Below are 14,748 nucleotides of genomic sequence, written 5' to 3' on the forward strand. Positions count from 1 at the left end.
AGGAGTGCTTAGTGTTAGGTCAGAGGTTGGGCTGGGAGATCTTGGAGGTCTCTTGCAACCTAGATGATTCTGTGACACACACACACAGTCATATATATATATGTATATATATATATGATGTATATGTATATATATGATGTATATAAGCACTTTTTGGGATAACGCAGCGGAGCAGGGCAGTATCACGGCGGCTCCGCCCTGCCAGGCCCGGCCCCGCTGCGGCCGTTGCGCAGCTCGGGGCAGCCCGGTAGGGGCGGGGCCCCTCGGCGAGCAAGCGGGCGGCGACTTCCGCCTGCCGCTAGCCCCGCCCCTTTCTCCGCGCTGAGCCAATGAGGGCGGCGAGCGGCGGCCGGGCAGGTAGCGGCGCGCCCAATGGGCGAGCGGCTGGGGGAACAGGTGGGGGCGGGGCTTCGGCGGGCGGAGAGGGCAGAGCGAGGAGGAGGAGGAGGAGGAGGGGCGGGGCGTGACGAGGCGGAGGGGGCGGGGCTACCTGACAGGAGCCCGCGGCGGGGCTCGCGCCGCCAACGGCCGCCCGCAGCCAACGGCCGCCGCCAACGGCCGGGCCCTGAGGGGAGCGGGGCCGGCACCGGGAGCGGCTCCGGGAGCGGCTCCGGCTCCGTCACGGGCACCGGGAGCGGCAGCGGCCGCAGCCATGGCGCTGGCGGCGCCGGAGACTCGGAAGTTCACGCGGGCGCTGAGCAAGCCGGGCACGGCGGCCGAGCTGCGGCAGAGCGTGTCCGAGGTGGTGCGCGGCTCCGTGCTGCTGGTGAGTGCCGGGGTGGGTGGCCCCTCAGGGGGTGTGGGCTCAGCCCGCGGCTGAGGGGACGCCTCGGGAGCGGGGGGATCCTCCCAATGCTCATGCAGGGCATCAGCATGCAGCCTGGGTCCCCGCAGGAGCGCTTTAACACCTTATTTCTTCCTGCGTTGCCCGTGCTGGTTGTGCTTCCCCGCCCGCAGTCTCCCCGTTCACGATTTCGCTGCGTTAATTCGGCTTCTGGCGGTGAATCAGCCCCGAGGTGTCTGAGGCAGCCGGGACCAGCCCGGAGAGGTGCGGATTCTTGGCCCGGCCGCGCTCAGGTGACGACATCTTAAACAGCCTGGGCAAGGTTTTCCTCAGAGCTTCCCTCCTGCCGTGGGGCTTGGTTATCCCCGAGGGGGATCTTTCAGGAAGCTCTTAGCCCTGTGGGAGCACAGAGATTCCGGCACTGGGCTTCCCAACAGTGCAAGCTGCTCCGGGTTGTTTGCTTTTCCCTCTTGTTAATGCTAAGCGTGGCCTTCTCCAACTTTTCTTGTACCGCCTGGGAGAGCACAGTTTGTTGTGTCACAGCTATGTGTGAGAGTAGTAAATGCTGTAGCTGTAACTCAGAGGCATGACTTTCTTTAATCAACTGGTAGCTCTAAAGTGAAATTACCCTTTATTTGACTGTGGTTTGAGGAACGTATAATACAAGTTCTCAGATGAATAGCTCGGGGTCCACCTGCGTAATGACAGCTTTCCACAAGACACCAGCACAAGTACGTGCAGCAAGCATCTAGTACACTTTAATGCTTCTCCAGGGATGAAGATTCTTCCTGGAAAGAGTGGGAGACTTAGGGATTGTCATGATGCAGGTAATTTCTTTTTTCTGTAGTAATCAGCAATCCTTGTCCCCAGCCCCCAACACATCCCCATTCATTGGAAGTATTTTCCTCAGTGCACTTATAACTGGTGTCATTGAGATGAGGTGGAAACTCTTTTACTGATTCTTTAATTCATTCATGTTGATCAAATGCATGCGGTGGTGTTATTCATTAATATCCAAGGTATTTTTGCCCCAACAGCACGTTCTGCAGAATTCTAAGGAGGTGAAAGAAGTGATGGTGTTACGTGGAGTACTGGCTCAATGTTGTCCTGTAGAAGGCCCTTCCTCACTCTTTTCGAAAGCAAAAATAATGACTTGGGGTCAGGGCAGGTTAGCGATCCCGTTCTGTTAGCTTGCTGCACAGAGCAGAGTCCTCATCTCTCTCCTGTATGGTTTTGTGCTGGAGCTCACCTTCCCATGCCAGCAATATTTTGCCCCTGCTGTTATGTCCTTCCTACTATCACAAGTACTGTTTACTTTATCACTGAACTCCTCTGTTCCTCCTCGCACGCTGTTTAAATCATGTAATAAAAGTCTAGTGATGCCAGATGTTCCTCTCTTTACGAGTTCACTTTTTCCTCCTTTAAATTTGCTGTAACTTTTCATCGAGCATTGTGACATTTGGAATGAAATTGTATTACTACTATTTTTTTAAGAGGAGGAGTTTAGGTGGGATACTATTTTTCTTTGCTCTAAAAGAATTTTATAAAGTATTTACTTCTCTCTTTGGCAAGTTGGCTGGCTCCTGAGCTGTTGAATTCTCTGGGCTCTGTTACCAGAAAAGTTTCTTGCACTGTTACAGTGAACACAGCATTCCTACCACAATATTAAAGTAGTTGTAGTATTGCTCTGTATTGCTTGCTGTGAAGAAGACAATTTTTTTTCCCCCCAAGCTGCCTCTAAAAGCTCTTTGATAGGGCACTGCCCTCCCCCTGGATTTTTTTTTTTGGACTGGGTTGTCAACAAAATGCCTTGCTTATAATGTTGTTCAGCACTGGTAACTGATGTGATCTTACTGTCAGCACTTGTTCATCGCTGAAGCTTTCCAATACTGACAAAACGCTGAACCTATTTTCCATTGACTGGGCTTGCTGTCTAGAATCAGGAGGTAGGAAAGAATGAATTCAGGCTAGCACTTCTTGCTAGATAATCTGTCCAGATGTGTGCAGCCACAGAGTGCTTCTGACGCCCCTGCAGCAGAATCTGCTGAGAAGGGATGCAAAATCATCCATGCAGCAGGAGACAGGAGTGAACTGCTAATACCTATAAGCTTCTATATATTTTCTAACCTTTATTTTAGCTGCTGTTTAACAGTTCCATATGTTTGTGCCTTAAACAATACAGCCAGTCTTGCACTATTCAAAAAAAAGAGCATCTCTCGTGTCTAAATGAGGCTTATTAGGCAGTGTTTCTGAAACATGCTTATCGTCTCTTCTGAGTAAACGTGCCTAGCATCATACTCATGAAAGGGGATTAAAAATAGCACGTCGGTAGGACAGCGTGCCATATCTGAAATTTTCAGATTGCTCTTAATCGGAGCTAAAAATAAGAGATTTTCAGGCAAGCGATAGACTAAATAGCTTGGTTGAAGAGTTAGCAGGTGTGGCTAGCCAAGCTAACTTTGACTGCAGAACTAAGCGAGCTATCTTGTCAACTTTTAGGAGCTCATGCACTCGTGCCGTTCGATTTAGTTTGCAGCACCAACAGGTACAGCTGGCAGAGCTGAAAACATTATTTGCCAACCAGTTTCTCACTGCAGGATTTGGCACATCAGGTATATCTTCATGGTTTGCATTCAGGTTTTGTTTTTTTCTGCATGGCAGTAGCATCCTTGCTGAATTTGGTTTTCTTGTGCGTTGTCATTATTTTGTCTTCGGACTAGCCATGTGACTTATTGCTGGTTCCTCTGGCCTCACAAATACCTCTGTCTGGAGAGGAAGACTGCAGGGATAGCAAGTCTGCCTCTTAAACCAGAAATCTTAGCAAGATTCAATGCAATTTCAGCGTTACGTGCAACTGGAAGCGACATGTTTAAAACGTGGTGGATTAAACAAAACACATCCTATACGGATCAGTAGGACCAGAGGGGTGGCATGTGGTGTCTTGTTCAATGATGTGGTAATGATGAATTATCTCAGTGACAAAATGATGTGTTCTATCCCATGCTAAATTAAGCTTACGCTTAAGGATGGATAAATAAGAAATTAAAAGAATGTCGACCCGAATTGGCTGCTCTTTTGCCTAGTTGTCAATAAAATGCCCGTATTGTGTATGCAGATAACTAAAAGGTTTACATATCCCAAATAACTTTGCAAAAGTTGTCTCCCCTATATAAAAATCAGTGTTGCATAGAAGAAACGGGAGATATGGGAGAACAGTAAGAAATCTGTATGATTCCCAGATTACCCTTTGAAGTTCTCCTTTTTGATTTGGATGTACAAAACAGGTTTGAAGGCTGAAGTTGTCACATCTCAGTACGTGTTGGGGCTTTATGTGTGACTTCAGGTACCTGGTAGAGTTCTAAAAGCCTTGCAGAAATTCGGCTTTTCAGATGTTGCAGAAAGTCAGTATATCACAGAGACAGTGCTTGGATCTCCTGACAAATCCTTGATGGCTGATCAAACTCGCTGGTAACCTTATTTTTTTTTTTCCTGTTATTGTTGTTTGATTTAGGAGACTTGTTCTTGATTAGAACACGCAAAGTCTGTCTTTGCAGTCCAGGTCTTTGCTCTATTATTACTGTGTTTTTGATGTGTTTTTCCAATAGTGCAGTTACTGGGAGGATTATGCAATATTCATTTTGGTTTGTTTTTTTTTTTTTTTTTGATTTGTGCATCCTTATGTATATTCTGTGCACAGAGAGGGCTCGTGTGCTTTTCTGCAAAGTGTCTTCTCTGTACATGGTGAAAGGAGTATTTGGAACCTCATTAAAGGTGAGATTTCAGCTGCTGTGTTAGTCTAGAAAGAGATTGTCAGTTCCCTCTCTCCTAAAGCAAGCCACGGACAAAGTGGTGCGTAATGCTGGAGGGAGGCTGGGCATGGGGACTGGGATCTGCTAGAGCTGATGGGTACAGAAAAGATGGAAAAGTGGCTAAAGCTTGAGCTTTCTGTGAATGGGATGGAAAATGAAGTACATAAAGGATCTGGAAGAAGCAAAGTGTTATGAATGGGTGAGTGAAAGCAGAGAGATGTGAACTGATACTAAAGGTGTTGAAGGAAAACCGGCGGCTGCCAGTGAGCGTCATCCTATCTCACATCAAGGTGAGCCATCCATCTCACCTCGGAGGAGCTCGATGCAAACGGTAGAGCTCATTCAGCTACTCTCTGAACTGTTGAACCTTCTCTTTACTTGGGGGGAAAAATGCGATGTTCAGCCCTGAAGAGGTTGTTTTAGTTTATGGTATGTACCGCTAACACGCTGCCAATTTTTATTTCCTTCGGGAAAGGTGTGATCTTTGTGATAAACGTGCTAATTTTACTTTAGCAAAGTGCATGTGGAAACCTTTTCGATTGGATACAAAACACGGGTAAGGAAACTGTTGTTTCTGGCAGGCCTGGGGCTGCTGAGAAGACTTACTGAGTATGATAGACATTTTTGTGGTTGAGAAGATTCAGAGGCTGGACTATAGCACTAACATTTCTATTAATAAATACCTTTAAACTTGCTTAAATCTTAAATGTCAGTGAATTTCTTCAGAACGAGAACATGAGGGGGGAAGGCTTAGGACTGCTGATTTTTTGTGTTAACGAAAATTTATTTAACCCCAAAAGTGGCACAGGATCATTCTTGTTAGCTACATCTCATTTCTTTATTCATTGTTAGAGCTTTTCCTAGCCTGCTAAAGATAATTATGTTTAAAATAGAGGATTAAATGCTTTAAAGCTAGTTGTTCTAGTGCAGCAAATGTCACGTAGAGCGTGATGCTGGATTGGGCTTGAAATCTATGGTGGCAACAACTCTCATGCAGCGCAGAATACCACAGCATAACTTCTCATCCTCCTACTTGTGCCCTTTCAAACCCAAGCAAGATGACATATTTGTATCTCGATAAAAGCAGAACTCATCACACCTGAAATTAACCCTGAGAATTTCACAACTCTGATTATTTTCTCCCCATATTAAACATCTTATGCAATAAACTGAAAACAGTATATCCAGCTTCAAGTCATCTGTTTGCTTCTGCTGCGTTGTGCTCTTAGGGCAATGTTTCAAAAAGGTCTGTAATTGCTGGTTTTGAAAACTAGACCTTTATTATCAACTGGGGTGGTGGTGGTGGGGTTGTATGGGTGTTGCTGTTCAAGTGACGTTGAGCAAGAGTGGCAATTTGATTGAGTGGCCACTTGCCCCTGAGCAGCATGTGCCTGAGATTAGATAACCATCACGTATATGCATGTATGTGCATGCTTAACGATTTGAAAATCTGACCTTTTAACCAGGTTTGTGTTTTTGAGGTAGCTTCAAGACAGCGAAACTTATGCATGTTTGCTTTAAAAATAGTCAGGAAAAGATGCTGGTGACTCACTGAAGCAACTAAGGGGAGCTGAGTTTTCCAGATAACAGGAAGTTTGATCGCATCCTTCTGAGAAATGTATTGCTTTCCTTTATGTAACTGAGGGGCAACTTGGTGCTGGTGGCTCCTTACGGAGATGACAAAAGGTTGTAATGTTATCATCACTGGAGTCCAACAAACTCTTTTTTAGACCTGAAATCCGTGGTGGACTTTGAAGAACTTATCTAATGCACTGACTTTTAAAAATACGCTGTATTAAAAATATGCCTAAGTCTTTCTCCCTTAGCTTGTGTTTAGTTTTGGTTTTGAGGTTGAATGATATCAAGTACTCTACTTGATGTAGATACTGAAGGCCAAGCTTCATTTGGAGGAAGGTAAAGACAAATTCATTCTTCTTGCTCTCCTCTTCTTAGATTGCCTGAGTCCATCAAAAGCATTAATTATGCAAGGCATAAAAGGCATAAAGCTGCCTAAGTAATCCAGGTATTACCTTGCTCTTCTCATTGAAAGATTTTTGAAATAACTTATGCCTAAAAAGGCATAAAGGCATCTTATAGAAGGATAAGAAGATACTCCAATCATTCTGAGTATGTAAACTTATTTCAGACCTTAACGTAGAGGATAGATGGGTTTCTGCAGGAAGGCTTGCATTCTGTCTTACTCTAGAAGCACTGATGTAACTTCGATGATTAAATTCAAGGTATGGTAAAAAAATGGTAGGTAAGTGTTGCATTGTGAGAATACTGTAGGTTTTTTTTTCCTGTAAAGATTCTTAAAGTTCTTTTTGTGATAATGAAAGTGAACATATATTAATGCAAAATAGAGACTTCCTGATTTAAAAAAAAAAAAAAAAAAAAAGTCTTATGGGCCACAAAAACAGTTTAGTTCATTTTATGAACAAGACTGTAGTACTAAACGGGGACCAGAATTTCATTGGCACAATGGACTTTGCTTCGGACAAAGGTATATGAGACGTCCAAAGGTTGTCAGAAAGTTGAGCGGGAACTCTGAAGGGAATTTTTATGAAGGAAATTGTTTTGGAGCACAAACATTTGGTCAGAAAAATCCAACGTCTGTAGCTGAGGTAGTCTGCAGCACTCCTGTTATTACTGGTTGAACAAAATAGCAGCATTGGTGCAGAAACATTAAGAAAAGAAAATTCCTTATCTGACTGCAGGGGTGGGGAATGGGACTCTTGCTTGGTATAAGGCTGAGTTACTGCATCTGTCGGGGCACTTTGTCATCTCCTCATCTGACTGATGATTCAGGTATGAGAGGAGGAACGGGGAATTCAGATACTATCTTCTGCGTTCTGCTGGCTCCAGAGATTGCTGCCTGACTTGGAGACTCTGGCAGTTCAAATGGGAAAAACTAGAAAGAAACAATCCAGTAGCTTTGAAAACTCTGGCTGGATCTGGTTCCTCAGACTGGTGAAGCTAATGTGGCTCAGCATGAGCGGGTTGGACCAGATGACTTCCAGAGTCCAGCCTCAACTGTCCTGTTGTTCTGTGACCTTAATCTGTGAATCTGTGCTTTATTTAAGGTAGTGGTGTCAGCCTGGGGCTACTGGGGGGTATCCAGAGCAAAGGGAAAGCAGCAAGAAAGATATCTCCAGGGTTGTGGCGGGGAGGGATGCCATTCTTCTCTCACTCCTCTGTATACTTGTTCTGTAAGATAGTAGATAACTTTGTTCTTAAAAAGCAGCCTTAGCCCCGTGTCCCAAGGAAGGAAGCAGATTGCAGACTGATTCAGCCTGGATACCACGGACGCCACCACGTACTTCAGGCTTTAACTGGATTTCTACTTTGAAGCTGCTGGGCTCAGGCCAAGCTCTGCTTTGGGGCCCTCTCTGAAGAAAAAGGTGCTGTTACAGGACTAACTGGAATTTCTGTCTACTCAGCACCTGAAGAAAAGGATGTCAGGTATTATAAGAGGGAAATTTGTTTTTCAGCCCCTTGAATACCATTGTGTCAAAAACCTTGAAGGTTTGGGATCCTTCTACTGTCTTGAGACAGCAATGAGGGAAAAATAAGTCATTTGAGCATCATCTGAAAAATCTGATTCACAGGATTTCCATGGAGACATTAAATGTAAAGAAGGCCTTGTTATGTGCGATATTGTCAATAATGGTAGGTCTGGAAGAGATGCCAACTTTGTAATACTGAGAAAATTAAGAGAAAAATCATTGAGGTTGACTTTTTCTCCAGACTGTTTTGGTAGTACTCTTGGAAAGTTTCTTATTTTTATTTTTTCCTAGAAGTATCACCATAAGAAAAATAAAAATTAGGGGACACTAAACCAACAAAACTGTTCTCTTTCGAAAATGATACCCCACTCTTCTAAAGTTGTGTTAATTTTTAGGGGTGAGTTTGTGCATGGACAATGAAATCAGGTACTCCCTTTTGAAGTTTCTTCTGCTAAGAAACATAGTTATTCATGCAGTGGGATTTAGAATGACCTCACTTAAAAAACCTTCAAGATTTATGTTTAATTGCTACAAAGCTGAGACGGAGTAATGCTGAGCTGGAGCTGCTAAGCAGGAAAGGCTGTAGTATAGAGCCATTGTGCAAATAAACAATCCTTAGCTGCTGCTTTGTGTCCTACTGGATGCTTTTTGATACTGAGCTGTAGCTACTGACTTCAAGGAGATAGCATGGCGACAGATACTGATCTGGGTTTGGAAATTTGAGGCACAGGCTACAGTGTTTTTTTACTGCTTCCAGGTACTCCTTGGATGGGAAGGAGTTATTGGGCGAATTCAGAGATAAGGGAGCAGTTTATATTTTTACTGCTGTAGAGTTAATCCCCACACAAAGAGTGACTACACGTTATACTCAGAATGGGTAATGCTGTCATAATTTTAAGCAGAGAAAGCATTTAGATTTGTTTGCATCAGTGCAGAATGTAACTTGCAATTGGTGTGTAATTATAAGTGAAATGTAGTTGATTTCAGGGGTCCAGAATTCAGCGCCTCTAAGTTGGTAGAAATTAATTTGGTTTCAGCTTGCACGTCCAGAGCCTGTACTCGGATGCCTGTGTTTTGACATTGGTAAAAGAGAGATGATCTCGGTGCCTTCATCTGCTGAAGAGAGTACTGGAACACTCAAGAATAAGAACAACACAAGTGCCACAGAAAGAGTTGGATATTTTCAGTGGGAGAGGAAAAGGGTAGTAAGATAGCTCTTGGTTTCATTTTAACAGGTTTGTTGCCTTTAGGAATGTTCCAGGAGGCTCCCTCTTACTGTTGGCTAGTCCAAGGGAGACCTTAAATTCATGTTGGACCTCAAGCTTCAGGCAGTCTAAAAAGAGTATTCAGGTTAATGAGGAAACGACACACATCGTAGTTATTTGAAGGATGCTATTCTAGTTTCCTTCAGGAATTGTCCTGGGAGACTTGCTTGCCAGGCTTGTTATCACCTTGGAGTTATTTGCCTGGGATTGTGGATGGCCTCAGATGGTCCAATAAGGTTGGATATGAATTTCTTGCTATAGCATATAGCATGATCCAAAAGGTTTTTTCTCAGGTGAAATGCAAGGTTTCTAATGGGAGGGAGGGGGAAGTTGCTGTAGACTCTCCTGTGGTAGAGTTCAAGGGATAAATAGCAAACACTTCCAGCAAAATACTTTGGCAGTTCCTGATCTGCTGGAGGGAAAGTTGGAACTTGTTCCCAAACAAACTAGTAACAAAGCAAAGGAGGAAAACCTGAATCTGAGTAACCTCCGTAAAGGGATTAAAAGTGTAAGAGGGGATAAGAGATCTTCAGATCGGGGCTGGAACTGTTTTTTCTAGCCTACTGTACTGTTGACTGTCATTTATTTCGGCATGGTTTCATTGGTGTTTCTGAAATTAACTTATTGTAATTAGTGACTTACTCTATTGCTCTCTAATAATAATACATTTGTATTGTGGCTACCATCTCACTTATTTAAAGAGCCCAGATTGAAAGTGTCAACTTCAGAAGGCTGAAAGGTAACCACTAGATGGAGTCCTGTGAGCATATTTCAATACCAGAAATGCTGTGTTAAGGCTTGAAATACGAAATGGTTAAAAGGAGGTGTTTTGTGCCTCATGCTTAACCATGACAGTTCCTTTGCTGGGTTTAGTTTGGCTTGGACAAGGTCCTAAAGTTTTTGGGGTATCTTTGGTATGTCTGCCTCAGGGAAGACTTGAGTTAAGCTTGACTTTAGGGTGAATGCTTTCCTGGCAGTTCCCAGTGCTCACCTATGGATGGAAATGTATTTTTACACAGGTAGAATGGGCTTGTGAGAAGACCGATCTTTCTGCAGCTCCCTGTGGTGTGACTGCAAAGTGTTAGCTGTGGTATTTAGCGTTTGGTACCGAGTGGGGCTGTAAATTTGTGTGCAGCTCTCCATCAGCACGTACATGATATTAGGTATGCAAGATTATAATCGCTGAAATGGCATCCCTTGGGTTGCGTCATATTTAAGCCTCCTTCCCACTTAACGAAATGTGCAAGAGACGTGATAGATACAAACATTCCCCTGGCTGTAGGTTAGCTTATTGTGTCATTAGCCACCTCCGACAGCTTCCTTGACTGGATGTGACAGAACCAGTGTTCCAATTTTCATAAGCATTGTTGTTGACTTTTTGACATCCTGCACAGATGGTAAACTGCTTCTGGTCTTCAGCCTGGCGCTATAGTTAGCGTTTCTAATGTTACAGTAGTTCTTTTTTCATTTCTGTTTGATGCAAATCTCTTCTTAGGGCCTTGCTGAGTGTGCAGATCCTCATCCCATGTAATTTTGGAATCCAAACGTGCCGTTGTCAAGATTCCTTCTGCAGTGATCATAGCAGCTTTCGTCTGAAGGACAGAATTCTCTTGGATCTTTCCTCTTTCTGTGGTCAGTGTGTGGCTACCTGATGCAGGGCCACAGAGTCATGCAAGGGTATAGGTTGAAAAGAAAATCTCAGGAAGTCACCTGGTCCAACCCTCCTGCTCAAAGCAGGTCTGGTTGTTCAGACGATGCCAATCCAGCTCTAATATCCACAAAGATGGAGACTTTGATTCCAGTATTTAGCCATCTTTGTGTTTAAAAATAAATAAAATTATCATATGTAAATGGAATATTTCATGTGTTACCTCTTGTCCTGTGGCTGGACCTTCAAGACAAGTCTGTCTCTGTCCTCTTTCAACCTTCCTGTTAGGTAGCTGTTGACAGCAATAAGAGCTCCCTTTGGCCTTCACTTCAGGTCTCATAACTTTTCTCATGCTTTATGCTGAAGCCCCTAAACCATCACAATGGTCCCCAGCTGGACTCAGTGCAGTACATCAGTATCTTTCTCGTATTAAGAAGCCTGCTTAGCATGCTCAACTTGTCCACCAGGATGTCATCCTCATCATGTCTGCCCAGTTTGGCTGCAAGGATGCTTTGGGAGACTGTCAGAGGCCTTGTTTCACCTGCATTCTTCAATATCCACTGTGATGTCCGTGTGCGTGAGCCAGCCATCACAGAAGGCAAACAGGTTGGGCAGGCACAATATGCCTGTGGTAAATCCATGTTGTCTACTTGCAGCTGCCTTCTTGTCCTTTATATGGCTGGACGAGGCTTCTTGCAGTGTTTGCTTCGTAATTTTCCCAGAGACTGGGGTGAGTCTGAACGCCCTGTAATTCCCTGAATACCCCTTCTTCCTAGTCTTGAAAGTGTGTATGAGGGTCACCAAAAATAATCCATGCCCAACAAGATGTTCTGCACTAGTTTTGAAAATTCAGGCGCTGAAGACTTTTATTCTAACTTAAGCGTAAAACTCAGTTGTGGCCAGAAAGCATTTTTGGCTTGATTCCTTCTTTCTGAAGAAGCGTGAGCTCTTGAAGAGCATTAACTGACAGAGCTCTTCTATGAAATTTGCAGGAGGCAGTCATAGGAGAAGCAGTCCTTGCGACAGGAACCAGAACCTGAATTTTCTTTTCTAGAAGCATTCCTGGTAAGGGGGAGCTGTTGTATATTCATTTCTTTTCCCTCTTCCAGGGATGCTGGATCTCGGCTCTTCCCTGCAGCATAGCTCTACCAGACAAAAGCAAGTACGCTGACCTGGGTATGCCATCACCTGGTTGTTAGGGCACTCAGAAGAGTGATATGTGATGTTGGGTTTAATCCTTCAGGGCTGAAGCAGCTGTAGGCCCACGTCTCTAGCATTCTGAGTTGAAACATAGCTGCCAGATGGGAGGTAGTGCTCCACCTACAGATACTGTCATGTTTTGTGAAGAGCTGAGTTCAGTCAGTATGTGTTAAGATCTCTTTGGAACCAGATGTTTGCTCCTGTCAAGACGGCATCAGTTTGGGTATGTTAAATGTCAAGGACAACTTTGTAGGTAAAAAAAATTAACTACCTACTTCTAATGTTTTAAGGGATCAAAAGAAGTTTTCTGGCTTAAATGTTTAAATTCTACCTGAATGATGTTCTCTTGCAGATAAGGCCCTGTGTCTTTAGGAAACGCTCTGCTGTAGAGATGGCAGCGTCTGAAAACAGACTGTCCATGCTGTTTTGCAACAGCATATTCAATTGGAAGCTCTCCCTGGTTTCATTTGTATTCTCTTAACTGCCTGACTTCTGTCTAGCTGCTTCTAATAAGTTCTTGTTTTGTTACTGAGAGCTTTATCCCCTGAAGGTTTGAAGTTGACCCAGGTAATTTTTCCCAAAAGACTTCTACCTTTTAAGTGCTAACCAGTGTCAAACTGAAACGTGCAGACGTTGTTGAGAACTGTGCAGCTATGTGATTCTGCTAGCTGGAACTCATTTGGCTGTAGAAGGGCTGCTTAATATGTTGAAGTCCTCCAGTGCTGGAGGAAAAAGTGGTTATTAGGCATTTACTGTGATAAGAGGACTGGTGGTTAGACCCTTAAAGCAACTGAGTAGCTGCTATTAAGCAGTTCCCAACAACTTTCTGGAGGATGACTAGAGCTGCTCCTTTATTACCTGTCCATGTCTTAGAAAGACTTTCAAAAGAACCACCTTGCAGCTAACAGCAACTAATTCATCTTCTGGCTGTCAGCAATCTCACAGTGCAGTCAGGACAGCTTCGATATACTATATAGCGAGGAGAAGCCATGCAATATGGCTTAGGAGTGTAATATTTGCAATGTATGTTAACTTAAATAACTCTTTTGGAAATTTCATGAAGAGCTTTTTTTTCACAAGCAAAGAGAAGTAGCATTAGCAGTGCCTCCTGTCAACAACCTTCCTTTCTTCCTGTCTACCCCTCCGAAGGGAAAAATACCCTTTCATAACCCAGGCTCAGCTACAGATCATATGAGCAGCAAGCTAGACACTGAAAACTATGTATTATCCGGTCTTTTTTTTTTTTTTTTTTTTTTTTTTCAACCACTGGATTAAGATTTTTACCTACCTTAAGCTTGCCCTTTAGCTCTCTTCAGTTGGTAGAGAAGGGCTCTGTCAGAGCTTTCCAAAAACTTTTCCAGCCTCCCGTTTCACTTCGAGATGTAATTCTGTAGTCGATAGTATTCCAGTTGTCACATTTCTGTCTGGATGTTCGCTGCTTTTTGTGCTCAGTACAATTGCAGGAATTTCCTTAGCAAAGCTGGAAGCCTCCACTTTGCACCAAATTCATATCTTAAGAAAAAGTCAGCTTGTTGGCAGTCTGCTTTATGTTGCATACTATTCAGATTTCTCATGGTATTAATATTTAAGCACATGGTCAAGCTGCTCCTTCCTTTGGGTTCTTCCCACCCTTCATGACCCCATATTTGTCTCCTTTTCAAGCTCAATTTGGAAACCTTTTCATTGCTTGCCATTGTTACTACTGCTGTATTGATTCAAGTTTCAATTGTCTTTCCTAAAATAACTATAGGAACATGATGCTACATTCATTCAAGATGTAGTCAAAATTAAATTTGCTCTTAATCAGTTTTGAATTAGAACACCTCCCGAGGCCACTTCCAGCCTGAGTTATTCTATGGTTCTATCATCTGTTTATCTTTCCAAATGAAATCTTTTTGTTTTCCTGTTTTTCCACATCCTACCTGGTGCTTTAAAAGTGAGGTCATTTTCTAGGTATTTGAAGGAACTACCTAAGGCACGGTAAATTGCTGTAAACAGACTTTTCTCATATTTTCTTAAGGCACAAGCTGTTTTTTCTACCATTTTCTAGTAACATTTCCAAATATGAAGTCTCTGAAACTTCGTAGAGCAACCACCTCAACAGTGCTTTCTTCTAGTTATCTGTCAAGCTCTGATACCATGTTTGGGTTCTGAACTTTGTCAGGTCTCTGTAATCCTACATTCTAGATGAAATGCAGTGGGCTTCTGCAGTAGAAACAGCTTCACAGAAGGCACCCCCAGAAATACCCTGCTAATTCCCACAACTCTTTTCTCCCACGTTTGCAAGCAGGTCTTTGTCCAAGCTTTATGAATGGAGCCCAGCATTTCCATCACTGCCTCGGTTCTTGGCTTTGAAGAGGGTGGGGTAGGTACAGAGACAGAAGAAGGTACAGGGACATCCCTACGCAAGGTTCTTGCTTACACATGAAGCATCATTGTCTTCAGAGTAAAATTTAAGGTATTTCTTAACAAAACTGCCTTAACATGGTTTGCATTTCTTACAACATGTGGAACATGCTGACTGCTGCCCTTGAGA

The 14,748-nt window shown here is 43.5% G+C and overlaps 1 protein-coding gene across 4 annotated transcripts in view; it reads left to right on the forward strand.

The window, feature by feature from the left end:
* Positions 1-635: 635 nt before the first annotated feature.
* DOCK9 (dedicator of cytokinesis 9) overlaps positions 636-14,748 on the forward strand; it is a 125,973-nt gene continuing 111,860 nt past the window's right edge. For all 4 annotated transcript variants that reach the window (XM_032182225.1, XM_032182295.1, XM_032182319.1 and 1 more), the window contains exon 1: positions 636-766. In XM_032182225.1, the coding sequence (XP_032038116.1) occupies positions 653-766 (114 nt within the window). In that variant the 5' untranslated portion in view covers positions 636-652. The remainder of the gene's footprint in view (positions 767-14,748) is intronic.

This window comes from Aythya fuligula, chromosome 1 (genome assembly GCF_009819795.1).
Source record: "Aythya fuligula isolate bAytFul2 chromosome 1, bAytFul2.pri, whole genome shotgun sequence".
Lineage (NCBI taxonomy): Eukaryota > Metazoa > Chordata > Aves > Anseriformes > Anatidae > Aythya > Aythya fuligula.